This window comes from Myodes glareolus, chromosome 11 (assembly GCF_982192425.1).
Source record: "Myodes glareolus chromosome 11, mMyoGla1.1, whole genome shotgun sequence".
Classification (NCBI taxonomy): Eukaryota; Metazoa; Chordata; class Mammalia; order Rodentia; family Cricetidae; genus Myodes; species Myodes glareolus.
Window position 1 is genome coordinate 16,254,785 of NC_142036.1, and position 25,709 is coordinate 16,280,493.

The 25,709-nt window shown below is 51.4% G+C and overlaps 2 protein-coding genes across 7 annotated transcripts in view; one reads left to right on the forward strand and one right to left on the reverse strand.

Annotated features, from left to right (window-relative positions):
• The first annotated feature begins 3,892 nt into the window (after window positions 1–3,892).
• Window positions 3,893–10,824, forward strand: Ankrd9 (ankyrin repeat domain 9). Of its 2 annotated transcripts, none has more exons than XM_048431336.3 (3): window positions 3,893–4,102; window positions 4,831–5,015; window positions 5,502–10,824. In XM_048431336.3, exon 3 carries the CDS (start codon window positions 5,558–5,560, stop codon window positions 6,536–6,538), a length of 981 nt encoding a protein of 326 aa, XP_048287293.3. In that variant the 5' UTR covers window positions 3,893–4,102; window positions 4,831–5,015; window positions 5,502–5,557; the 3' UTR covers window positions 6,539–10,824. The 2 variants fall into 2 exon arrangements, with proteins under 2 accessions (XP_048287293.3, XP_085554090.2); XM_085697964.2 differs by lacking the exon at window positions 3,893–4,102 and adding an exon at window positions 4,402–4,567.
• Tecpr2 (tectonin beta-propeller repeat containing 2) overlaps window positions 10,762–25,709 on the reverse strand; it is a 105,231-nt gene continuing 90,283 nt past the window's right edge. For all 5 annotated transcript variants that reach the window (XM_048431335.3, XM_085697963.2, XM_048431331.3 and 2 more), the window contains 3 exons: window positions 14,922–15,063; window positions 14,555–14,704; window positions 10,762–14,099 (listed from right to left, as the gene is read on the reverse strand). In XM_048431335.3, coding sequence (XP_048287292.3) covers window positions 13,945–14,099; window positions 14,555–14,704; window positions 14,922–15,063 — 447 coding nt within the window. In that variant the 3' untranslated portion in view covers window positions 10,762–13,944. The remainder of the gene's footprint in view (window positions 14,100–14,554; window positions 14,705–14,921; window positions 15,064–25,709) is intronic.

Consider the following 25,709-nt stretch of genomic DNA (forward strand, 5'->3'; position numbering starts at 1 on the left):
CATGTGTACATATATGTGCATGTGTACACACAGGTGCATGCCGTGGCTCGAGTGGAGGTCAGAAGACTCAGCTGTGTGTGGGTATGTATGTGCATGTGTACATATATGTGCATGTGTACAGACGTGTGCATGTGTACACACGTGCAAGCCACAGTTCGAGTGGAGGTCAGAAGAACCTAAGGGAGAAAATTCTCTCCCTCCACTATGTCCTGGGGTTCCAGGGATTGAGCTCAAGACAACAGGCTTGGCACCAAGAATGTTTACTGGCTGAACCATCTCCCTGGTTCTTTGTACCCATAATCCCAGCAGTCCATCATCAGGCAGGCTTCTCCCCAACTTCCTGCCACTATGGAGACACCTCTTCCAGCTCCTATCTCAGTTCTTTTCAGCTTCCAGGTACTTAGCCTGAAACTTTGGACTCTCTCCTCACACACCCAAACCAGTGGAATCCATGCAGTATGTGCCCCCTCAGCCGTCACCCCGACCACTACAGTAGGCTGTTCTGCTTCCTCTGTAGTGGCACCTCAGCAGACATTCAGAGCTGAGAGAGTGCCCTCTCTTCTCAGAGCCCTCCTGCTTAGTCTCTCAGCGCCCTGGGTCCTAGCGCTCACCTACAGTGGTCCTCCCTTCCCTGCTTCCCTCACTCTGCCCTAACCAGCAGCCCAGCTTCCCATGCAGACCCAGCAGCTTTTACCCTGGCAAGGCACGAGCTCTCCATGAGGGAGGAAAGTGTGCCTTGGGTCAGGTCTCGGCAAACACATATCAGGGTCAAAGGTCAAACTCTATGTCCAGGTAGCAAAACTTTCTGCTTTATCTCCAACCCCACCCTAACTCTGGGGCCTCCTTTGACTCTTTGGGAATCATGTCACCTCACGACTATCTACAGCGTCACCTGGGTAGCCCTGAAGGGCAGCAATGACATGTTGGGGGTGGGGTCATGGTTGGTCTCAGCAGGCACCATCTTAGACCTCGCTGTGGTCCCTACAGATGTGGGCAAGATGTTCACAGCACTGGAATCTTTCCTGCCAGGGCAGTTTGCCCAGCAAGCCTCTCACCCAGAGCAGTGGGCAGGTCTTGAGGATGGGTGGTGTCAGTTGTCACAGCTGCTCCGTGCAGCCACAGAACACTGGAACGGGGCAACTTTGAAGGAGCAAGAATATCCTCCTAGTTCCAGGCTAGGGAGCAGGGAGCCAGAGAGGAGGAGAGAGCAGAGGGAGACCAAAAGGTGGAACTCTTGTCAAGTGGCCTCTCCAGAAAACAAACATCAGCCATTGCTGGGGGTCAAGGCCTGGTTTACCACCTCTCAACACGGTTGCACTGGGGACTTGGTGTCCAACGCAGGAGCCCAAGGGGCAAGTTAAAGCCATGGCAGTGACCTTGGGAAAAAGGCAGGCTGCTGAGGGTAGGGACTGTTTGGCGCCATGATGAAGAAAGTCACAAAGTTGTCTGCTACCTCAGAGGCACAAGGCAGGGAATGGGTCTAGGTGATAGGGTAGCTGTCAGCTTTCAGACATCAGCTAACATCCTCTTGTCTCTCTCCTCTCTGGGGACTCTGTGTGGCTCAGGATGACCTTGAACTAATGAAAATCTGCCTACCCAACTTTCAGAGCTACCAGACTCAGGATGGCCTTGAACCGAAAGATCCGGATAAATCCAGACCCCTCTAGCAGAAAAAATAGAGCCAAAAATCTAAGCAGGGTGAGAAGAATCAAAAATCTAGATTAGCCAGTTCAGTAACTCTGTTTCAGGAACTAGCTGAAGATAAAGTTAGATTGTAATCTTGAGAATAATCTTGAGAAACAGGGAGTTACACCCTTGTGATTATCACTAGTATTTTCAGAATTTTTCAATAATCACTGTTATTTTCGGAATTTTATAGTTTCTTCCCTTAAATACTCCTCCCAGCTACTCGGGGTCGAACTCTACCCCTGCGTGGGAAATGAGTCTCGGCCCCAGTGCACTGGTTCCTGTTCTGTCAATAAACCTCGTGCTATTGCAGCAAGGACGGTCTCTCATGAGTTCCTGAGGGGTCATGTTATCCTGAGACTTGAGTGAGAGTCTCCCCGCACCAGAGGTCTTTCAGAACTAGTGGCAACCCACCTAGTTAAATACTAGTTATGTGTCTCTCCATCGTCCTACCCAGGGAGCCATATTATTATTATTATTATTATTGTTGTTATTATTAGTTTTTCGAGACAGGGTTTCTCTGTAGCTTTGGAGCCTGTATTATTTTTGTGTTATGCCTAAGCTAACAAGCAAAATAACTTTTTCCAGTTCTACCTACACCCCAGGTCTGCAGCCTACATTCATGACCCTGTCTCAGCAGGTAAGGTCCGCTGACCTCAGCCTCTCCTCCTGCTCTCCAGCATAGCTTCCTTCTGAATATCCTTCTGGAAGGTTCCTTTCGGCAAACCACCTGGACATTTTGGCTAAGTCCCTGCACACACAATGCTTCTGAGTGGTGAAGTGGGATCAGGCTGGACTGAGTCCTCTGGGAACGCCAGCAGGGAGAGGAAGTCAGACAACAACATGGAGAAGTCCCTGAAGCCAAGTACCCCGTGGTCTTGCAACCTGCGTCCTTTCCTCCTCCTTATACAGCTGCTGGAGAAGGCGCTAAGCCTCACCTTAAGCTCTGGAAAAGTAGAATTGGGTAAGGAGTCACGTGATGAACTGCGGGCGCCCTCTCCCTATGTCTTTTAGGATGGAGGAGGAGCTGGGGTTCCCAAAGGTCATTCACTTTGCTACGCTCCCTCGTATTGAGACATCTTGAAGAAGAAAACTTGAAGAAACAGAGACGACTTGTTGACAGCTGAGGCCTGGGAAAGAAAGGCTTGGACCCTGAGCCTAGTGCTCCCTGGCCTCTCCCTCCTGGCCATGGCTGGGGGCTGCCATGGACCTCCTAGGAGTTGGTTTAGTCTACAAGGTGACTACAAGGTGGTGAGGGGTCCTGGGATCACAGCTGGCAGGCTGGTGTAAACATGTTTTGTGGTCTCGGTTACAAAGATGCCTACACACTGAGCCGTCTGTACTCTCTATGAACTGCAGGGCCTGTCTACCTACTGGATTGTTTATCTGGCCTTCTGGGGTACAGGGTTACAGGATGCCTCCAAAGTGTGCATGTGTGTGTGAAAGTGTGGATGTACCTGGGGTTCTGGGCAGATGCCTGCTTGGGCTTGCTCAGAGAACCCAGGTGAGACAGACTTCAGCCTAGTTAAGTCCCTCACCCGCTGCCTTGACAGGGCCACAACTGTCAGGGTGGAACAGAGGAGCCAAGATGGAGCCAAGACATTCTGGGAGAAGACAGAAGAGCCTGTGAAGGGAATTTGGGACTTCTTCACCAGGAAGGGCTTGGCCTCGGATAATGTGGGGATAAGGAGATCAAAGGCCTAGGTGTAACAATTAGTGCTTATGGAATGGACTTTGAGCTCCTAAACCTCCCAAAGTCAGGACCTCAAGCTCCAGGGTCCTTTGTGGGAAGGCTAGGTGACTTACCCAGCTCCTCCTGAGTGAAAAACAGCCTGAAATGCCAGCTGCCTTCAAAGGCCCAGAATACGACTCTTGCTTCAGCTATAGAGCAAAGACAGCCACATTAGATGCACGCTAAGGAGCCCATTCCTGTGGCCAAATACTTGGACCACACATACCCAGCTTCGGGCGACTGCCCGGACTCGCCCCGCCCCCGTCATGCCCCGCCCTCCAAGCTCCGCCCCGTCCCCGGCCTCTCTCACGCTCCACCCCCGCGCCCTTAAGTTTCTCCGAAGTTTTCCGCGGGCCCCGCTGAGCGCCCCGCCCCTTGGCCCGTGACGCAACAATGGTGCAGCGCAGCGGCCAATGGGTTGCGGCGGGGGCCGGCAGCGTGAGCCAATGGAGGTGGCGGTCTGGCCCGCGGTGCTGCCCGGCCTCGGCCGCACTGCGCCGCCCGCCGCCCGCCTCTGGGCCGCACCGGCACCAGCACCCGAAGACCCGGTCGCGGTGAATCAGAGTGCGGCGGGCGCGGGCGGCGGCGGCTCTCTCCACGTCCGGCGTCGTGGGATCTCCATCTGCTCGCCAGTGCACGGACGGCGCGCTCCGACTCGCCGCAGGGACAGGGTCGCGCGGCTTGGTGAGTCGCCTGTCCCGGGCGTCCCCGCGCGCAGGTGCAGCCCCGATCCTGGCCATTGGCCAACAGACACTCGGGCGCGCCCGGGAGCCGCCGCGGTCGAGGTCGGTCGGTCCTTGCCGGGAAGGGTCAGGGAGGATCTGGCTGGCGGCCCAACCTCCAGTCACGGAGCCGCGGCCGTGACTCTGCCCAGTGACGTGGGGCGACCGAACTTTACGTAACCCACCCTGCACCCCACGCGTGCCCACACAGTACACCTGGGGCGCGGGGGCCCAGGCTCGGGAAGACGCTGCAGTCATGGCATCGTCCCAGAGGGGCGGCTGCCGCAGCCCACTCCCTAGTGCCCCCCTCTGCAACCCAATTACCACGAATGGTCGTGTTACACAGTGTGTGGACAAGGCCCACTCATCGTCCCGTGTCCCTTGTGACCTAGGGCTTTACCCTTGCCCAAGGTGGGGGCATGCAAGGGTGAGTGGCCAGGGCTCAGGTTGAGGCTGGGGGCCCAGGGCTGAGGCCGGGTTTAAGCTGGGGTCTGCAGTGTCTGGAATGGACCCCAAACAGAATGCAGGAGACCTAGACTCTTATCCTGGCCCAGCCTAACTTGGTGACTGACCTTGGACTAGCTTGTCCTCTGTTGAACAGTACTGGCCTAATGTGAATGGACCTGGAGTGGACTGCAGATAGTAAACGCTCCAATCCCTCTGTTGACTTCACCTTTTCTCTCCTCCCAGGAGCTCATTCCTGATGGGCAGCAAAAGTGTTTGTGGATGAAGGACCAGAGCCACTCCCCTACTCGGGCTGCTGGGCACACTGGCTGCCACCTGCCACCACTTTCTTGCTGGTGAGAAAGCTGGGGTTTGGTGCGGCAAAGTGAAAAGCCACATCTGTAGAACCCAGGGCCGCCTGCAGGAACCGGGTAGGTCTGTCTGAATGAACAGTTACATCCATGACCTTCTTGGAAAGAAGCTCTCAAGGGTACCTTGCTGGGGGCCAGGGTAGAAGTGGAGTTGGGGATAGGTTTGGGGCTGGATGAGTTGGGCTCTGCTGCTTGTGCTATGGGCATGAGTCTTGGGTGTCACATGGATTCCTCTATTTGCAGTTGGCGGGACCTGGCTCAGCTGTGAGCAGGCGCTCTTCCCGAAGGTCCCAGAGCTGCAGAGGGTTGGGAGATTTGAAGGCTCTGGCAGGTTCCGCCTTCTCTAGCAGAAACTAGAGAGACGGGGTGCAGATGTAGAAATTCAAGCATGATTCTGGACCTAAGAGAGAACAGAGCTGGGGGCAGTGACTAGCAGAGGCGAGGCTTGTGATGGGTAAAGGGGCTCAGACAGAGGCACCAAAGACTGAGGGTGGATGCCATTTCTCAGGCTGAGGGAGTTATGACCTTGGCTCCTTCGCCCAACAGGTTGGTCTGGGTGGTGTGACCCATGCCTTAAGGCCAGGAGACTCCCAGAGACCAGCATGCCATGGGACGCCAGGCCAGGACGCAGTGCCAATGGCGCGCCCGAGGGCGCGGGCTCAGCTCGTTTGCGGGTGCAGAAGCAGTGCAGGAAGTCGTCCTTCGCCTTTTACCAGGCAGTGCGCGACCTGCTGCCGGTCTGGCTACTCGAGGACATGCGTGCCAGCGAGGCCTTTCACTGGGACGAGCGCGGGCGCGCCACCGCCTATTCGCCGTCGGAGGCCCTGCTGTACGCGCTCGTGCACGACCACCAAGCCTATGCTCACTACCTGCTGGCCACCTTCCCCCAGCGCGCCCTCGCTCCACCTAGTGCGGGTTTCCGCTGTTGCAACGCACCTGGACCACATGTGGCGCTGGCCGTGCGCTACAACCGTGTGGGCATCCTGCGGCGCATCCTGCGTACTGTGCGGGATTTCCCACTCGAAGAACGCATGCGCCTTCTGGACCGACGTGGCTGCAGCCGCGTGGAGGGTGGTGGCACGTCGCTGCATGTGGCCTGTGAGCTTGCGCGCCCCGAGTGCCTCTTCCTGCTGCTTGGCCATGGAGCTTCTCCAGGCCTGCGAGATGGTGGTGGCTTTACACCATTGGAGCTGCTGCTGCGCCAGCTGGGCCGGGACGCCAGCTCAGTCCCTACTGCTGCTGAGGCCGCCTCTGCCACTGTCAACGCTGCCACCTCCAGCACCACTCCGCCTGGGGAGCTATGTCAGCGCCGCCTGCTGCTGCTTGACCTGCTGGCACTGTACACCTCGGGGGGTGCTGCGGGCCCAGCGCGATGTGAGCTGTTGGGAGACCGGCTACGCTGGCAGAGGCTGCTGGGTGAGGACAAGTTCCAGTGGCTAGCAGGGCTGGCGCCACCCTCCCTCTTTGTGCGAGCTATGCAGGTGCTGGTCACCACCATCTCACCCGGCCGCTTCCCCGAGGCCTTGGATGAGCTGCCTCTACCACCCTTTTTGCAGCCATTGGACCTCACGGGCAAGAGCTAGACTCAGGGGCACCCTTGGCATTGTATTTGGGGACAGAAGTATTTTTGGGAGTGTTGTACCCGGCACTTTACATATATGGATCTCTGACTGTACAGAAGAACCTGCCTGGTCTGTCGCATGCCTTTGGGCTAGGGCTGCCAAGTCAGGCAGGCTCTTAAGAGAGCCTTGGCTCTTCACACTCCTGCTCAAGTGCACTGGCTCCCTGCTCAGCTACGGATATGGGTGAGGACCTGGAGTCCCCGGGAGTTGACAGCTGACCCAAGCAGGAGAGGAGCAGAGACAGAGGGTGGGGACTGACACGACTGAGCAAGAGGACAGAATGTGCTGAGGCCGAGAGCACAGGCTTGTGCAGGTCTGACCTGTCGTCCTGTGCTGTAAATGGGCCCGTGGAGTTGGACTTGATTCTGTGTCCAGGACGAGCAGGGCTGAGCAGGCAGCTGTGACAGGAGTTGAGAGGAGGAGCCAGGCCGAGTGTGTTTGTAGTATCTTACTCTGAATCATAGGTTTCCCCACCCCGGCCTGGAATTGGCCCTGTAGTCCCCTTTTGCCCTCAGGATTGGCAAGTGCTCGCCCTGGGCCTCTGTGCTCAGCTCTGGCACTGCACCTGCTCCACCGCGGCCGAGGGTTCCCAGCATTCTGTCCCATCAGGACCAGGAGTCCCTTCTAAGCCTCCTGCCCAACCCCAGGGATGGGCTCCTCCCCCTCTCGCAGTGGATGTCATGTGGTTCTAATGTGGCTCGGGGCTGGTTGTCATCACCCTAGGCGAGCTTCTTGGCTGGCCTGGAGAGCTGGCTTCTGCTGGGAACTTGTGAAGATTGGGGGCTTGTTATGAATGCACCATCATCTTTCAGGGTAGGGGGACTGTGACTGCAGAGCTGGAGTCTCTGCAGGAACTTCAGGCCCGGGGAGGAGGGCTGGATCACCCTCCCAGGGATTTCGCCGGACTGTGAAATTCAACCTCTGTGGTGTGGGCTTGTGGGCCATGATGTGCTGCCAGGAGTAGAAGCCAGCAGTCCGCTGAATTGGCCAGCCTTGCTGGGGCACCTGCTGTTCAGTGCCCCTGAGTACAGCATGCCGGGGTTCTGGGCCACAGGAGGGAGGGTGGGGAGAGCAGGAAGGGCCCCTAGACCTTGCTACCTCTGTTCTGGGCCCTACTATTACTACTGTCATTTCTCAGGCCTGAAAATGTGACACACACCCTCTACCAATGAGTGGGACAAGAAGTTACCACTGGGTCCAGATCCTACATCTAGATCGGAAGCTCTACTTCTGCCTAACTTGCTTCTCTGAGCCCTGGCAGTTGTGGGTGATGGATGCTAATGTCTTCCCCAACTCCAGGTTTGACCCATTCAAGGTTGGTCCCCCTGGACTTCTGGGAGGTTCTGGGTCCAGATTAAGGATGTCATTGATGGTGGTGTTTCCGTATTTGCAGGACATGAACAGTGGCTTGCAGTAGCTCCTGGGGGAGCCTAGAAAGCTGGGCCCCTGTTGAGAATGTTGACTTGCCCTCGTGTCTCCTTAGCCCAGTGCCCTTTGGGGTCTGCTGATGAGGGCTAGGAGCACTTGTCTCCTTCAGGTAGACAGACTGCTGCTTTGTTGATGGCCTCTCTAGAGCTGCCTGGTCTGGAGGAGGGGCAGTGCACTATTTAGGCCTTGTGGTGGCCACCAGGGAAGATGCAGGGTGGAACCTTGTGGGAGGAATTGGCACCATAAAACGAGGATCAGGCCCAAGGGGGGTGACTTGGCTCATGGTGACAAGCACATAAGTGTCATGGTAGTCACCATTGCTGATTGGGCCTCAGCTCCTGTGCCTTGGATGGGTACAAAGGCAAAGGAAGACTCACTTGGGACACTGATTTGGGTGGGGCCTCACTACTAGGAGGGGTGGAGAAGCCTCGTCAGCCTCCTCAGAGAAAGGCCTGGTTCCTGTTCTAGATCTGCTGTCACATCTGCACTTCGGGAAGCAGGAGGCCTGGAGAGGTGGTGCCTCTCTGATAAGCAAAGCTTCACCTATCGGGTGGTAGTTTCTGAGAGCGGAAGGGTGGGTGGCCTCAGCGTGTGGCTTATCTGTCCCCTAGGCTCCCCAGCCCCAGGAAGGACCACCTTGTTGGGTGTTGTCACCCTGGCCATGAGCTTGCAGTACTGAGCAGATCTGGAGGGGGCTGGAGCCTGCCAGGCTCTGTGTTGACATTCACTACCAGCTAGTAGGAGGTGACCTTGGTGACCCAAAACAGAAGATCAAGTCTGTTCTTCCCTTGGTTTATTTGTTCACTTCATGAATGTCACCTTTCACCGATGTATCCTGCCCCACAACAAAATGTCAAATGTGTCCCCAGGAGAGCTGCACCACACACCCCAGTTAGAGAGTCCAGGAGCTAGATTTTCTGGCCCCTGATGCCTATTTGGAAGGACAGTGAAAGTGAGCCACAGTGAGGCTCATTGCTGAGTGCTCACCTGGACTTGGAGGGGCAGGTCTGCCCTGGTGCTGTGGCCTGCTGCCGCCTCCGTCCTTGGCTTGTGTCACTTTCCACATGGACTCCATCTGCTTTAACCTTGGCTTTGTTTCTGTACTAGTCACAGCATGGGAGGCAGGTCTGTACATTACTTCAAACCCTTTACAGACAAGGTGGCTCCCCAGGAGGCAGGAGGGAAGCACATACCATGCTAGAGTCCTGTCCACTAACTGCAGACCACCACAGTAGTGCTTGGCTGTGATCCCAGCACAGAGGATCAAGAGTTCATAGCCAGGGGCTGAAGAGACGGCTCAGTGCGTGCTTAAGAGCATTGGCTGCTCTTCCAGACCCATGTTCAGTTCCCAGCACCCACATGACAGCTTAGACAGTCTGTAACTATTTCCAGGGGATCTGATGCCCTCTTCTGACCTCACCTTAGCCACCAGGCATACATATGGTGCAGACTTTCATGGGGGCAAAACACTCATGCATATAAATCTTAGGAAAAAAGTTGATTTCCGAGCTCAGGATATATTTCAGAGGGTAGAGTGCTTGCCTTGCACCTACAAAGTGTTTGGGTTTGATCACCAGCACCAAATAAAGCTGGGCACTGTGGTGCACACCTGTAATCCCAGCACTCACAGGGTGGAGGCAAACAGTTCAAGGTTATCCTTGGCTACTTCTCCAGTTTGAAGTCAGCTTTAGTAATGTGAGATTGTCTCAAAAAATTATCAAGGTCAGCCTAGGCTACATAATGAGTTCTAGGTTACTCCTGCCTGTCTCTGCTTCAAGAAAGTAAACATCAGTAATTGGTACTAGTGCCCCCCACACCCTTTGATGATCTGCTTCAAGAAAGTAAATATCAGTAATTGGTACTAGTGCCCCCCACACCCTTTGATGACTGGCTCTGACTATAAACTTGAGATTTGACTTCTGCATGATAAAACACAAAGGCATCAATTTGTAACTTGATGAGTTATGACTAATGTCTACACAGATGTAACCACTGTCCCAGTCAAGGGGGAAGTGGAAATTTCTACCTCCAGTGAAATCTAGACATAATTGTTTCTTTCGAGGTGGCTCAGTGGGTAAAGCCTGGAATCCTGAGTTAATCCCTGGAACCTGTGTAAAGGGGGAAGGCACAGGACTGACTCCACAAAGTGGGCTCTCCGACTTGTGCTAGCACGCACATCCACACACACATGCACAAAACATAGAAATGAACACTGGGATTGTGGGGGAAAGTCCATGCCCGAGCATGGCTAGGCTCCTGTGGAGAGAGACACTGGTCACACTGCTCACAGCTAGTGCCTGCCCAAGCATCTTGGTGTTTTCTTACAGAGGTTTTTTTTGGGGGGGTGTAGAGGGTGAAGGACAATGCTGGGGAGGTGGAACCATACTATGCCAAGTGTTCCACACTGAACCCCGCCCCCCATAACTCAGTATTTTTAAGATCGCCATGGTAGGGGCTGTAGAAATAGTTCAGCAGTTAAGAGCACTGGCTGCTCTTTCAGAGGACTGGGGTTCAATTCCCAGCACCCACATGGCAGCTCACAACTGTCTGTAACTCCAGTTCTAGGGGACCTAGCACTCTCACAACAGAAATACATGCAGGCAAAACACCAATGCACATAAAAACAAATCATTAAAAAAAAATCACCATGGTATAAGCATTTCCCAGTATTTTATGAAAAGGATTTTAAAAATGTGTGTGGTGTCGATTTTGTGGTATTTGACTCAAGTACTGTTAATACTGAAAAATTAAGAGAATTGGGTTTCTAAAATGTAAATTTTATTTAGTTTTGAAATAAATAATACATTTACATGGCTCAACATTCAAAGGATAAAAAAGACACAAACTTGGAAACGAATCACTGGCCAGCTGCTTGTCCGAAGTGAGAACTTGTCTCTGCCCCTCCTGAAGGGCGAGGCACAAGAAGCACCCCCACCGCAGTGTCCGCCTCTCTCTCTGTAAACCATGCTGTACTGATAGGTCAGCAGTTTCACCGTGAGATCCCCGTGGGCCCCCCTGCTGGCATACATCCTGTGGCCTTACAGGCCTGTGTTCAAATCCACAGACAGTGTCACCTTCCCTGTTCTATTATTCGCTGACATTCTGAGGACTGGACCTAGGGGCAGCAGCGTGCTGGGCCAGGACTGTATATACACGTCCCAGCTGACGGTTCTCGACAGCTGCTCAGGAGGCCAAAGTGAGGCTTTTGGATCGAAGACCCTTCAGTGGCTTTCCCAGAAATGTTTGCGCCTACAGGTTTAGACAAGTCCCTACAGTGAACATTCAACATGGGTACCACGTTTGTGGCAATCTAAGTTTAGTGTTTTTGTTACTGTGTGGTCCAGGATTGACAACTGCCCGAGTGCTGGACTTGCAGGCATGCTCTGGGTCCATGTAGGGTTTCTGGTCTGTGTTGTGGTGTGCATGCTCAGTTCATCACTACCATGCCACATCCCCAGCCCCACACGGATTTCTGATTTACAGGTTCTACACTTTAATATGTAAAAATCTCCATATGAGTTCCGTGTGGTTGTCCCAGCATTTGGGTGAATAGAGCATTTGCCCTCCGGGAGGCAAAGGCAGGTTTCCAGTGCTAAATGGAAACAGTAGGCACAGCAGCTGTGCAGTTGTCTCCTTCCACCTGCAGTGCCTATAGAAGCCGATACTGACTGCAGGGTGCTGCCTGGCTGCTTGTGGTCCGGGCCCGGTCATGCTGGCACCAGCACAGGTCAGCAGATTCGCCAAGCTAGGTCCTGACCCATGTTCACTGTGTGATTGTGAATAAGGTACCCAACCTCTCCAAGGCTCACTGGCTAACCATGCTCTCCTTTCTGGGAGGGGACAAGCTAGGAGACCTGAGCAGTAAATCGGGGTATATGTGGGTACTACCATGATTTTAATTATTCCCCTGTCTAAGAGAGAGATCCCAGTGGGGATTCTGAAAGTGAACTATACTCAAAGACTTCATTGCATGGAGACTGACATCTTAGCAGGGCACTATGGTACACACCTGTAATCCTAGAATTTGAAAGGTGGAGGCAGGAGGATTAGAAAAAGCCATCTGTGGCTAGCTACATGGTGAATTGGAGGCCAGCCTGGGCCTCATAAAACTGTCTCAATGCAATAACAAAAGGCTGATGTCTGAGGACAGCCCTTCATTCTGCTTTCTTTGGGGGCATTCTCTCTAGGGCTGCCAGTGGGTGTGTCCATCTGTGGAATAGCCACTGCCCACTATACCACCCGGGGAAGCTGGCTCAACACCATCCAAGTTCTGAGACCAGGCAGAGGTGCTCCGCTGCAGTGTGGCTGAGCTGGGCTTGGCTTCTGCAGGCCTCCCTGCTTAGTCACTATACTCAACATTGGAGAAAAGTCTAAGATTCTGCATGATCTCAAAGGACATCACAACAAAACCAAACCAAAAAGAAAATCATATAAAGCATGGAAGCTCAAAGTAGTTTAAAGTGTCTGTTTAACTAATTGCACTATTGTCCCACGGGCTTAGGGGGGTACTGCCATTGTGAGGGGCCAGGCAAGGCACGCCGTTCACAGAAGAGGCGCAGCCCAGGTGGGGCTGCCTCTGCTGTCTAAGTCTTCCACAAAGGAATCTATAAAAGTGCAGCCAAGGCTTGCAGCAGCTGGCATTGCTCAGACCTGGGAGCCTCTGCTCATGACTGCTGGGGCTTGACCTGGTACTAGGGTCCTGACACATGCTTAGTGAAAAACACACATCAAGTAACTGCCCGGACCAGGTGGACTAAAGAAAAGGTAGCCGGTGTGGAGTAGTGACAGGGACCTCCTGGGTGGGGGGCAGCAGGCTCAGGGAAGGACACACACAGTGGACAGCCTGCCCTGAAGCTCAGATGCCTGAGGAAAGAATTCTGCTGTCCCAGCTGTGATTGGAACATGGTACCTGTGAGCAGGAGGCAGTGTTTGCTCCTGCTGGGGAAGTCAGTGCTATGCTCACTGAAGACACTGGCTACTCTTGGGTTGAGAACATGATAGGGGATGGCCACGCCTGCAAAGCTATAGCCAAGACAAGGTGGACTTAGGATAAACCTCCTGAAGGACCAAAAGACCTTCACTGTTTCCAGAAGATAGACCCATCTTCTGTTTGGAGGTTGCATCTCAGATGAGGTATCTTACTCAGGTCTGTGACAGGACAAAGGAGAGGTGATCACTAGATCATCTGGAGGTGCCTGGCTTTAGGGTACCCGCTAGCACACTAGTCAAATCTTCCCAAAGATGTCTCTACATTAGTTCAGCCCCCAAGTCTGACTAGCACCCTGCGCTGGACTAAATGGACCATGTGGGCAGGAGGTGGGCAGCTACCCCGAGTGTGGGCAACATGACGAGGCGAGAGTGTGTGTGTACCCTTACCCTGCACAGTCCAGTACCCCATCCTGGACAGGTACTTCCCACCTGGGATGTCTGGTGTGGGATGCACACTGTGGCCTGTATCTCTGGGAGAGATGTGAGGGTTCCTGTGAGAAGTCAACACTGTCAGACACATCCAATGCTGCGAGCTCTGTGTGCAGGCCTGTTTGGCCTGGGGTTCTGGTATGGACATGTGCCTGACTCTTCCTGGCTTTGACTCATCTGCCTGTGGCAGTGTCCCTGTTGGCCCCCACACCAGGATCTGGAGTTGCTGAAGAGAATTTACTGTGGTGCACAGAAACTAGTGCATGCAATGGAGCAGCGGCAGCCACTGCGCCCACTTGGAGGTGACCTTGGCAAGATGTCAAAGGTGCCGCTGCCCCAGCGACAGCTCCGGGCTCATGGCTGAGGCTGTGAGTTCTGGAGGAGACGGAAACAAATACAGATGAAAGCCCGTGTGGGTGTCCAGCCTGGTGGAAGAGGCATGTCCATAAGCGAGCCACTGGGGATCAGCAGCGTCCATCACAGAGCCTCAGCTCCTCCCTGACTGGCTGCCTGGGGCTCCTTCAGATGACCTCCCACTCGTCCTCCAGGTCCTCGGGGTGGGAGGTGACTGCCTGGCTGTTCTTCTGGGTACTGTGTGAATGGCTGAACGTCTTTGTCAGTCGCTGGAGAAGATAGCCAGGGGAGCCCACTGCCCACAGCTCGTCTGATGAGGTCACTGCAAAGATGACAGCCAGTCACAGTCTTGCAAACCACACAGCCTGAGACAAAGCACACAGCTGCTGAGTAGGCCCCGGTGCAGTCTGGAGGCTCAGAGATGGGGAAGAGCCCGTCATTCCCGACTTGTGCTTTGTTCACTCAATTTAATTTTTTAGCTGTTTTTTTGAGACTCACATTGTTTCCCAGATTGGCCTGGAACTCACCATGTAGCCCAGGTTAGCCTAGAACTCACAACAGTGTCCCCCACAGCCTTTCAAGTGCTGGGATTACAAGTGTACATAGCTGCACCAGCAGTTTGTTCCAAGCAGTGCAGCACCTGTTCCCGTTAGGTGCCTTCAGAACCCATGTCTAGCCCTCGTCCTTGGTCTGGCTGTAGGATGTAGAGCTGAGTTGGGGCAGCTCTTTCCATATGCACTCCCCACCCCCAGGAGATACCAAGTCCCCAGCACCTGCCTGTGAAACATGAGACACTTCCAGGAATCTTCTTCCAGTAGTCCCCTGCAGGATGTTTGTCTGTGATGCCATAGCGGCGGGCGAGGTCACCATTTGGACAGCGGGCCCACACGGTCCTGGTGCTCAATGCCAGCTGGCAGGCCTGTAACCCTGTGGGCAAATTGGGTATCAGCTCATCTCTGGAAAACACTGGACAACGCACCCTTCCCAGTGCTGCTCTCACCAGATATTGTGTTGGTCACCAGGACTTCTGTACAGTGACACTGTATGGTTCTGGGCACCAAGGGAGAGGGTGCCCCAAGCAGGCTAGCCCAGCCAGACTCCCACTGTGCGGGGGACAATGGGATCCATGTTGGACTGTCCCTACCTGGCACATGCTCCCAGTCTGTCCCCACAGGCATCTCCTCGGTGATTCCAGTCCGTACGTGCACATTCCATCTGCTGTCCAGGGCCCACAGCATCTGGTCATTGGGGCTACAATGGACGCTGACCAAAGTGACCCCAGCAGGCTGGAAACAAGAAGGGACAGTCCTCAGAGAAGGACAAGAGGTTTAGGGAGCCGGAGGCACACCAGGAACTGTAGCAGGCCAGCTAACATGCGGCTGGGTGGAGCAGCAGTCACAGCAGAAGAGGCAAAGTTGGGGTGGCTCCTTGGTGTTCTGCACTTGGCATTCAGTCTCACAGGAAAGAAAGACATTTACCAGGCGATCCTCATAATGTCCCACAAACAAGATTATGGGACACCGTACCAGACAACTTCAGCTGGTGATGGAGAGGCAGAGTGTATGGATAAGGAGCGACTGACATGAGGAGAAATGGAAGGTGGAACTGCACGCAGCACACAGGACAGAGAAGCCGAGCTGGGACGACCCCAGCTCATGCAGCAGAAAAGGCACTGCAGCCCGCTTGGGTACAACCTGCCCCTGGTCATCCTAACGTTCACTAAGCACATGGGCAGCTCACCTGGGCCCTGACATCTACCTGGAGACTCTCCCTTAACTCTGAGTCCTCCTGTCTGTCACCTGTCTGCAGGTGACATTTCCTGTAGTATGGGAGACAGAGGAGAGAATGCTGACAGGAGCTGGCTCTTAGGTAGGCTCCAGGCTGGCTGCACTGCTCCTTTGCATAGGCCAACATGCCATGGTATGTTGTCAGCTTTTCCCAGGCAAGAGCAAATCCCTGCAATGCTGTTTGCTTTGCCGGAGCAGGCCACTCTGCAGAGTAACAAAGCCCCAATGTTTTGGAGAGCAGAGTGACCTAGAGTCCAGGTGAATAACCAAAGCCTTGAAGGACTGGCTGATCCCTGTGCCGACGCTTCCCTTCTTGGACTGAGTTATCCCTGCTGTAAGCCCTCTCAGGGCTCTAGTTTCCTGAGTTCTGGCCAGTTATTCTCCGACATGTGGTCTCTGCTCTGCATCGTGCTTCCCAGGATGTCATGAATGTAGTTATGATGCATGCTTCAAGCCACATTCCACTTAGCTCCTGTCATGATGCTGACATCACACCCCTGCTGGCTCGAGCTGCCAGACTCTCTCTCCCTCTGTGGAGAGCTACCCATCCCCGAATGTCTACTGAAGCACTCATAACCTGCCAACTTCTCACCCACTGGCCATTCTCAGTGGTGGCTTTCTACCCATCATCAGGTTCATCTGATTGGATGAGCAGAGCACCAAGTACAGAAGGAATGTGAGGGTGGTGGGGTAGGAAGAGAAGGTAGATGTAGGCATCTGTGTTATATGGATGGTAGGTAAAGAAGGGTTGCCAGAGTCAAGGCTGTAGAGTATAGGGCTGTAGCAGGATGCCGCAGGGCTCTGCATGACCCTGCAGTGTCACAGGGAACATAAAACAGCAGCAGAAGAAACCAGAGTTATTTTAAAAGTCACCTTCTAGGCCAGCAGGGTCAAAGGGTACATATGCCACAGAGGGTCTGCCTATTCTAGATCTGCAGTTGAATGCCCATGGACCACCACAGGAGCTCAGTGCCTGGGCCTGCTGCTCATGCCCAGCTTTGCAGTGCTGGTTGTGCCCAAATAATACACCTTAGGGAGTCTCCTCTGAGCAATATGCTTAATTCTATCACTGAACTATATCCCCAGCCCTACCTAAGCTCTTTTGAGATAAGGTCATGCCACGCTAAGTTGGCCTTTAAATCATAATCTGCCCTGAGTGCTGGGATTTCAAGGTGCAGCACTTTGTCTACCACCATGCCCAGCATGTATGAATTAGTACACTGGGCTTGGCACACACCCATGGAAAGGACTCTGCCTGATCAGCCACCATACAACAGTAAGACTTTACTGATTCTTCTAGAAAAGAGGCTGCTGTGACAGGAGGCGCAGCCACACCCGTCAGTGGAAAGGCACAATCTGTATGTGTCCCAGCCTACTCACTGGCAGTTACCACTAGAGTCCTTTTCTACCTGCTGTCACAGACAACAGGCCCTGCTGGACAGGCTGTGCGGTTTGCTCCAGTGCTTCATGGCCCTGGTGCATACTGAGTCCAAAGAGCTGGAGCCCGCTGTCCTGAGAGCCATCAGGATGGTTCCAGGGCCTCCACAATCACCACAGGTCACAGCAGTCCTCCGCCAGCTCCCTAGCTCCCTCTGTGCACTCACTCTCCCCCTGCACTGACAGGTTCCTAGGGAAGGCAAGTCATGCTTTGTATTTCCTCCTCAAACAGCTCCTGTGTCTAAGATTTTGCTGCTTGAGAAATGTTAACAAAATGAGCAGAGCAGAGGCGCGAAGCCTGGGGAAACCCAAACAATAACCAATGGACAGTATAATTAACTTCAGCTGTGGAGCAAACAGACGCCTCCTAACACAAACTGGCTTTTCTGTTTCCCAGAGCTCAAGATTCCATCTTGGCTCCAAAGTGACCCACGAGGTCAGTCAAGCCCAGCTCCTTTATATTCTGGGTAAGGAGAGCTACAACACTAGTGTCTGGAGCTGCAGTGACTGGGCTTAGCCCAGAGTCCTCCAACCTGCCAAGCTGAGCCTTTATCTCAATACGCCTACCTACAACCGGGAACATAATGGGCATGTGCACGCCTGCATACCCTCACTTGTTCCTGAGCCCAGCAGAGGAGACATTACCCAAGCAGAACGGCCTGAGGCCAGCGGCACCTTAAAGACTTCCTTTTCTTTCTCCTCAACTTTCTCTCTTTTAACCTTTAATCCATTTGAAAGGTGACACAGCCCTATACTTTCCTTTTCCCAGAGGACTCAGGGTCTCTACTGTGTACTCTGATGTCCGCAGGCTTAATTAAGCCTTAGGACACTGAGGTGTATGGGTTCACCTACAGGCTCCATGGTGGTGACACCTACATTTATTTGTTCCTTAGTCCCTTGCTTTCTCTAGCAAACCCTCTTCTGCTTCTGGTCTCTTCCCTTCTTTTCAGAAAAGCTTGAAACCTAGATGCTAATGCCAGTGGACTTCCCATCTGGACTACAGCATGTCTCAGAACCCAGCAAAGAGCACCATTTGCTAGTTACAGGGGATATGCTGCAGAAACACGCTTAGAAATAGGTTTCTTGGGCAACTCCGACATCCTGTCTTTCCTGAGCCGGTAGGTAAAACCAACTGGACCACTATCTGCTCACTGCTGTGGCTGAGATAGTCAGCATGCTGCACTGCCCCTGTGCTCCTTATAGCTCGTTACTGGGCTGCTAAAGGGGCCCTCACATAAACAACTTGTGGCTAGCTGGGGGGGGGGTGTGTCCCTGGAAATGACAGCATCATCCATCGATCGATCGATCGATCGATCTATCTATCTATCTATCTATCTATCTATCTATCTATCTATCTATCTTTTATTTAGGTTTTTAAAGACAAATTCTCTCTATGTAGTATAGCTCTGGCTGTCCTGGAAATCACTCTGTAGACCAGTCTGGTCTCAAATTGAGATCTGCCTGTCTCTACCTCCCAAGTGCTGGGACTAAGATCATCCAGCTAAAATTTTTTTTTTTTTTACCAAAAAGTATATAACTCAGGCTGGCCTTGATTCCTGATTCTCCTGCCTCTACCTTGCTAAGATTAGAGGCATGTGCCTCTATGCACGTGGTTTATACGGTACTGGGGCTCAAACTCAGGCCCTCACTCATGCTAGGCATGTGCTCTATCACTGATCTACATCCTGGCCTGCGCTGGACGCTGCAGACAGAACTTAGGCCTCCTGCACGCCAGGCCAGCGTTTCACACAGAGCTTCATTCTAACCTGGCAAAGCTTCTTTCAGCCCTTCCTGCCTCATTCTTAAAATCAAGAATTTGTAACATTTAAAGAAAATGTCTGCTATGAAAACACAAAGCTAGATCCAACTAGTAGGTGAGTTCATAGCACTATCAAATCATCCCCAACACTACCGATGAGCAAACAACAAAAATAAGGAAGGGAGAGAGTGTTAGAACAAGCCAGCCCCCTCCCCCAGTGGAACTTTGTCCTAAACAGAAGGATTGTTATTGCATAAACGGAAACCTTAAGAGGGTTTCTGATTATTAGGAGGGAGCCTCTTTTAACCCATCAGCAATGGCCTGTATTCTGAGGGACCCTTCTCAAACTGCCCTAAGCTCACTTTGACAAGGGCATTAGTCAATTGAAACAGCCTGTATTAGAACAAAGGCCCCACTCTGCTGACTGTCACATAAAACCTGCTTTCCCAGCATTTTTTTCTCCTCTGCAAGATCTTGGCAGTTTGGTCCCCAATAAACCATTCTTTATACTCCCAGGGTTTTGGTGATTTGACTACACCCTTACTTACAGAAAGGAGAAGACTATTAAAGAATGAGAACACACACAAACAGGCAAGCTGGGGACATCTAAACCATCCAGGAGCCATGTAGGGAGAAGATTCTTCACAAAACAGCCTTTGGGGGCTAGGAGGATGGCTGACATATATGACATACAAAACCAATTCAAGAAGATAAAGCAAGCAAATGCCTTGGCAAGAAATGAGACAGAAGCAGCAATCGCCCCTCCAAACAGAAAAGCCCACAGTAGATGGCTTCGTGGTTTCCTTCTAACAGACCTCTAAAAAAGAACAAACAGCAAGCACCTGAAAGCACCCCATAGACAGAGAGGATCAGAATACTACCAAATACATTCTGTGGAACTAGCCAGTCTACTCCTACCAAAACCAGATAAGGACAAAATAAAATGAGAAACTACACACCAACTTCCCTGATGAACACAGATGTAAAAGTTCTCAATAAAATGCTTACAAAATGAATTCAGCAACTCATAAAAACACCATATATCCCCATCAAGTGGGTTTCAATCCAAGGATGCAGGAGTGGTTCAACATATGCAAGCCAATAAATTACAGTATACAGATAAGACAAAAATCACATCTCTGAAGATGTAGACAAATTAAATATCACTTCATAATAAAAGCTCCAAAGAAAGCAGGAACAGAAGGAACATACCTCAACATAATAAAAGCTCTATCTAACAAATCTATTGCCAACATTATATAAACAGATAAAAACTGAGAGCATTTCTTCTAAAATTATAGACAAGACAAGGATGTGGATTCTTCACTCTTGTTCAATATAGTGCTTGAATTTCAGTCAGACTGAAATAAAGCAAGATAAAGAAATAAAATGGATATATAGAAAAGGAAGAAGCTGAATTATCCCCAATTTCCAAATGGTATGATTCTGTATTAAATGATCATGAAAGCTGCACACACACACACAAAAATGAGAACCAATAAACACTTTCAGCAAAGTATTGGGATACAAAATCAACACAAAAATTAGGAACTTGTTTTACGGAACTGGAGAAATGGCTCAGGCATTAACAGCACTGAAAGCTAGCAGACCTCGGTTTAGCTTCCAGCACCCACATGGGAGCTCATACAGCTGTAACTCCAGTTCCAGAGGACCTGGGGCTTCCTGGTCTCTGCAGGCACTTGAACATGCGTGGAGAATATGAATTCATGAAGGTGTTCATACACATAAAAAACTCTTTTAAAACTTACAAGCTTTTCTATAAACCAATAACAAATTTGCTAAGAAAGAAATCACAGAAGCTGGGCATGGATTACACCTGTAATCCATGCTTTTGAGAGGTAGAGGCAAGTGGATCAGTACTTCTAGGTCACCAGGGCCTATATTTGAGACCAGCCTGGGTACATGAAGCCTTGTCTTCAAACTCTATAAAAGGAGCTAGAGAGATGATTTGGCAGTTAAGAGCTCTTTCTACTCCCCCACCCCCAACCCTGCCCTGAGACAGGGTTTCTCTGTGTAGCTTTAGAACCTGTCCTGGAACTTACTTGGTAGACCAGGCTGGCCTTGAACTCATGGAAATCCACCTGCCTTTCTCCTGAGTGATGGAATTAAAGGTGTGAGCCACCACCTTTAATCCCTACTCTACTTTTACACTGGACCTGGGTTCAGTTCCCAGCACCCATATGGTGGTACTGCATAAATGTAATGCACATATACACAGGCAGGCAAACTTTCATGTCAGAGAGAGAACACCTTCTTTTAAAAAAATCAGGGGGAACCGGTCGCTGGTTCAGTTGGTGAGGCACTTTCCACAAGCATAAAGATGTGAGCTCAGATCCCCCGCCCCAGGGGAAAGCTGGGCACAGCAGCATGTATCTCTAACCCAGTGCTAGGGTACAGTAGAGAAGCAGATTGACCCTGAGGGCTCACTGCTTAGTCAGTCTAGCTTATGTGTTGGCTCCTGTGAGAGATATTGTCTCAAAAGCAGAAGGCTATGGAGGGGCACAAGATGCCGAGCTCTGGTTCCCACGTGTGCGTGTACGGGCAATTGCACCCAAATTACACACAAATGCATATACCACATACACAAAGTGTATGTAAAGTGTAAAAAGCAACAATAGAGGATATAAAAACTGAAACGAACTAAACTACCCAAGGAGGTAAGAGGCCTCTGCAATGGAAACATTACAACACTAAGGAAAGAATTGGAAGATGGGAAGACCTCATGTTCACAGACCAGCACAGCACAATGAAACTTCAGAGAACCACAACATAGTAACAACAGTGGAATTTAAATAACATTTTACATGTTAGCCTGGCTACTTGCCAGCTCTATGACCGTGGTGTTATACAATTCACTCTGCCAGGCCACGTCTTCACACTCTAGGCAGAGTAAGTAACACTGGGTGTCCAATAACGACACTATGTAGCGGAGACAACTGGGGGCAGATGGCTCAGCAGCTGAGCAATGGAGATGAATCAGGAAGAAGCAGCACCTGCTCAGAGTGACCCAATGAATGCTAAGGAGGGTTCTCCTGGAAGAAGACGCAGCCTCAAGTGGGATGTAAGTACCTGAGGACTTTCTGACTTCCTTCCTTCCTTCCTTCCTTCCTTCCTTCCTTCCTTCCTTCCTTCCTTCCTTCCTTCCTTTCTATTTGATGTATATAAGTGCTCTATCTGCATGTACGGCTTTATGCCAGAAGAAGATTGTGAGTCACCATGTGGTTGCTGGGAATTGAACTGAGGACCTCCGGAAGAGCATTCAGTGCTCTTAACCACTGAGCCATCTCTCTAGCACTGAGGATTCCTCTTTTATTTAGCCCACAGAGCCCGTAGTGCTATGAAGAACACACCATCACTTGTGCTGGCTTTAGAGGCACCCTGAATATGGACAGAAAACCCTGCAAACTTCCACAACTAAAGCAACTAAAACAACTAAAAATATTTCCTCCAAGGCCTCCCAAACACTAGCAAGTCTGAAAACTGACTCATTTGTTTTGAGTACTTTGTAGAAACTTCACCCCAAAACCACTATAAGAGGGAGGTTTTACCAAAGACCAGGAAACAAAAATAGAGGAGCTGCTGCTAACTGGAGAGGCTTTGTTGCTATTTCATGTGCCTGGTGCACCCTCTGTGGCTCTACCTCTGCTCAGCTCTGAGATGTCCTTCACCAGACACAAAGCCTGAGTAGAGGTGCAGAGGCCACCACGGGCACACAGGTCATTTATAGTCTGTGAGTGATGTCAATGAGCTCAAGGGGAGCATCATGGCCACCCTCACAGTGCCTGCAGTCAGTGTTCCAGCATAGGTCTAGGACCCTAGAGCCATAGGAAGGAACCAAATCCGGTGTCAGACACCCAAGTCTGCACTCTGGCTCTGACACTTGCATGGCTTAAAGAGAGAACCAGAACTCACTGAGGCTTTACTCAGGGTATGAACTGCTGGGCTGTCCCCAGGAGGACTTTGGGTTTTACAGGGTGTTTTCAGTTGGGTGAGAGTTTAGTGGGAGAGCATTAAGGAAGAAGGAACTGCTGCAGGCAAAGGAGACTGCAGGGCCTGGAGAGATGGCTCAATGGTTAAGAGCACTGACTGCTTTTCTAGAGGTCCTGAGTTCAATTCCCAGCAACCGCATGTTGGCTCACAGCCATCTATAATGAGATCTGGTGTCCTCTTCTGGCCTGCAGGCATATATGGAGGCAGAACACAGTACACCTAATAAAAAAAAAGGGGGGGGGGCTGCAATAAGCCAAGTGTGTGTGTGTGTGTGTTGGGGGGGCTCTGGCCATTAGAACAGTGTTCTGCTGAGACAAGCAGTCAGCAAACTTCTGGGAACTGGAGAATGTTCAGTTTCCATTTTCCCAACAGGGCTGGGTCCCACATGGATCATAAATCTTGGTGTTTTAGGTGACTCCATCTTGGGCCAAAGGCCTAGGGCACCTACTAGAGATAAGGCCTCAGGCAACTAACTTCTGAATCACTCTGAACTGGAGTGCCTTCTTGGTCCCCTGTAATCTCAGCACCTGGGAAGGCAGGTGCAGGAAGAGCACACCAAGTTCAAGGTCAACCTGGTGGAGCAAACCTATAATCTTACCACTCAGGATACAGAAGCTGGAGGACCAGGAATCAAACATATCTTTGGCTACATAGTAAATCTGAGATTAGTCTAAATGATATAGACCCTGTCTTAAAAAAAAAACAACCAACCAAAGAACCAAACAAAAAGGAGAAAGGGGGCAGCTGCCTGTCCCTCTGGCAGGACAGGGTTCCTGGGCAGGGGGTGGGCTGAGGCTGAGGTGCAGGGCTTGGGGGTGCCACCCCCACTGGGTGTGGGAGCCCGCGGTTGTGGGAGGGTACGGGCCCTGAGCACCTCCCAAGGCCGGCAGGTAAGTGGGCAGGCCAGTGCGGTGGGGGGTGGAGGGTGGGAACCCTCGGGTGCTTGGGGGTCCCAGGCCCCGCCCTGTCAGGTGCAGAGCGGAAGGGGGTTAGTGGGGGGGGGGGGAATGGAAGAAAGAGACAGAAATAACTGCTTTTTTGGGTTGCCACGAAGGAGGACACGTGCTTAAAGCATTTAGGCTGGTACAAGGAGACCATCTGTAATATCTCACTGTTGCCTCTAACCTTAGAAATGACATAGTCCTAGGGTGTAAGGTCCACCAGAAGCCTTGCAGGGGCAGTTAGCAAGAGCAAGACTGGGTCCCACTAGAGTCTGCCTCATATAGCAGGGTTGTGATGCTGGGCAGGCTGCTAAACTATTCTAAGCAAAATCATTTCCTTATAAAGATGGAACCCCTCTGGCTTCTGCTTCTTGGGGCAAAAGCAGGATTAAGGAAAGGACACTTCCTGGAAAAGGGCAGTGTTAAGGGTGACACACACACAAAGCTTCCCCTAGGAACAAATGAGAGAGCATTTGTAGTTCCAAATTCCCGGGCATCGTGAATTCCTTCTACAACACAGGAGAGTGTACAAAATGAGAAACTACAGCTCAGCTCAGCAGAGCTACTGAAGGATGCATATATAACAGCCATTTAACTGTCTGCTTTCCTCAGAGCAGTTTTAAAGTTCTTCCAGGTGACTTTGTTCTATTTGGGTGTTCTCCTGGGTCAAGCTGTCCGTCACTACAGTGGAGACCTCAGCCACTCATATTAAAGCTCTCGTCTCCATTTTAGTTTTGCTTTCTTGAGGTTACTGTGGAGACTAGATGGAGACAGAAGCAGAAGTCTGTGTGTGTTGACACCGTCCTCATGGCAACGCTATTGCTCACGCTGTCCAGTTCCCCCGTGTCCAGCAGGCAGAGAGGTCCCTGTGGCGGAGGCTGAGGACAGGGTCTTCGCCACCATAACTTGTAGTCTAGCTCTTTACTTATTATGACCCTCTATGTGCCAAAGCCTGCACACAGCACACTGTGATCACGGGGCCTCAAAAATGCATAACTGTAACAAATATAGTTCAGAGCTATCAGTGGGGCATCAATATGAAGCAAAGCACTGTACACAGAATGAAAGGAAGAAATGAGAAAAGTTAGAATAGAAATACATAAAGCATAGGAAAACAACATAGAATATCAATAAAGCCAAAGAGGGTATTCTGAAAAAGTGATGAAGTTAACCAACTTTCTGGACCTCAGAGCCCACATAGTCAGAGGTGGTCATATGCATCCATAATACTAGTTCTCCATGGAGAGATGGGAAGCAGAAACAGGAAGTCCCTGTAAACTCACAGAAGTCTGAGAAAATAACTCTGGAGATGTTATGGCCCCTCACATAAAGTTTTTTTTTTTCTGTATGTTTGTTTTGTTTTTCTCTGTGTATCCCTGGCTGTCCTGGAACTCACTCTGTAGACCAGGCTGGCCTCGAGATATCCACCTGCCTCTGCCTCCTGAGTGCTGGGATTAAAGGTGTGGGCTACCACTGCCTGGCCTATGTTTGTTTGTTTTTATGTGTATAAAGTGTTTTGTCTGTATGTACGTCTATGTACCACATGTGTGCCTGATGCCCAACAAGGCCAGAAGAGGATGTTGGATCACCTTAAACTGGAGTCAGGGATGGTTAATGAGTCACCATGTGGATGCTGAACGTTGAGGCCCTGTCATCTAGCAGAATACTCAGTGCTCTTAACCGCTGAGCTATCTCTCCTTACATAGTTTAAGAGAAACATATCTAGTACATAAACCAAGCCTATTTAGGTCTTTGGGAGCAACTAACAAAAACCATGTGAGAACACACTATAAACTGCAATTCCACAGGTTTGGGAAAGGCAGTGCTGGAACTAAATCCCCATACATGCTAGGCAAACGCTCTACTAATCGAGGAAACAAAACTTCTAAGGCACTCACTGAACACTAATAACAGGACCAGGGCTCCAGGGCTGCAGCTCAGGGTAGAGTGCTCGGCATTTGTGAGCCTAGGTTCAGTCTCCACTATTGTTAGAGAAA

Excerpts from the sequence above, each read along its gene's own strand:
- Ankrd9 (XM_048431336.3), top strand. The coding sequence starts at position 5,558 with ATGCCATGGGACGCCAGGCCAGGACGCAGTGCCAATGGCGCGCCCGAG.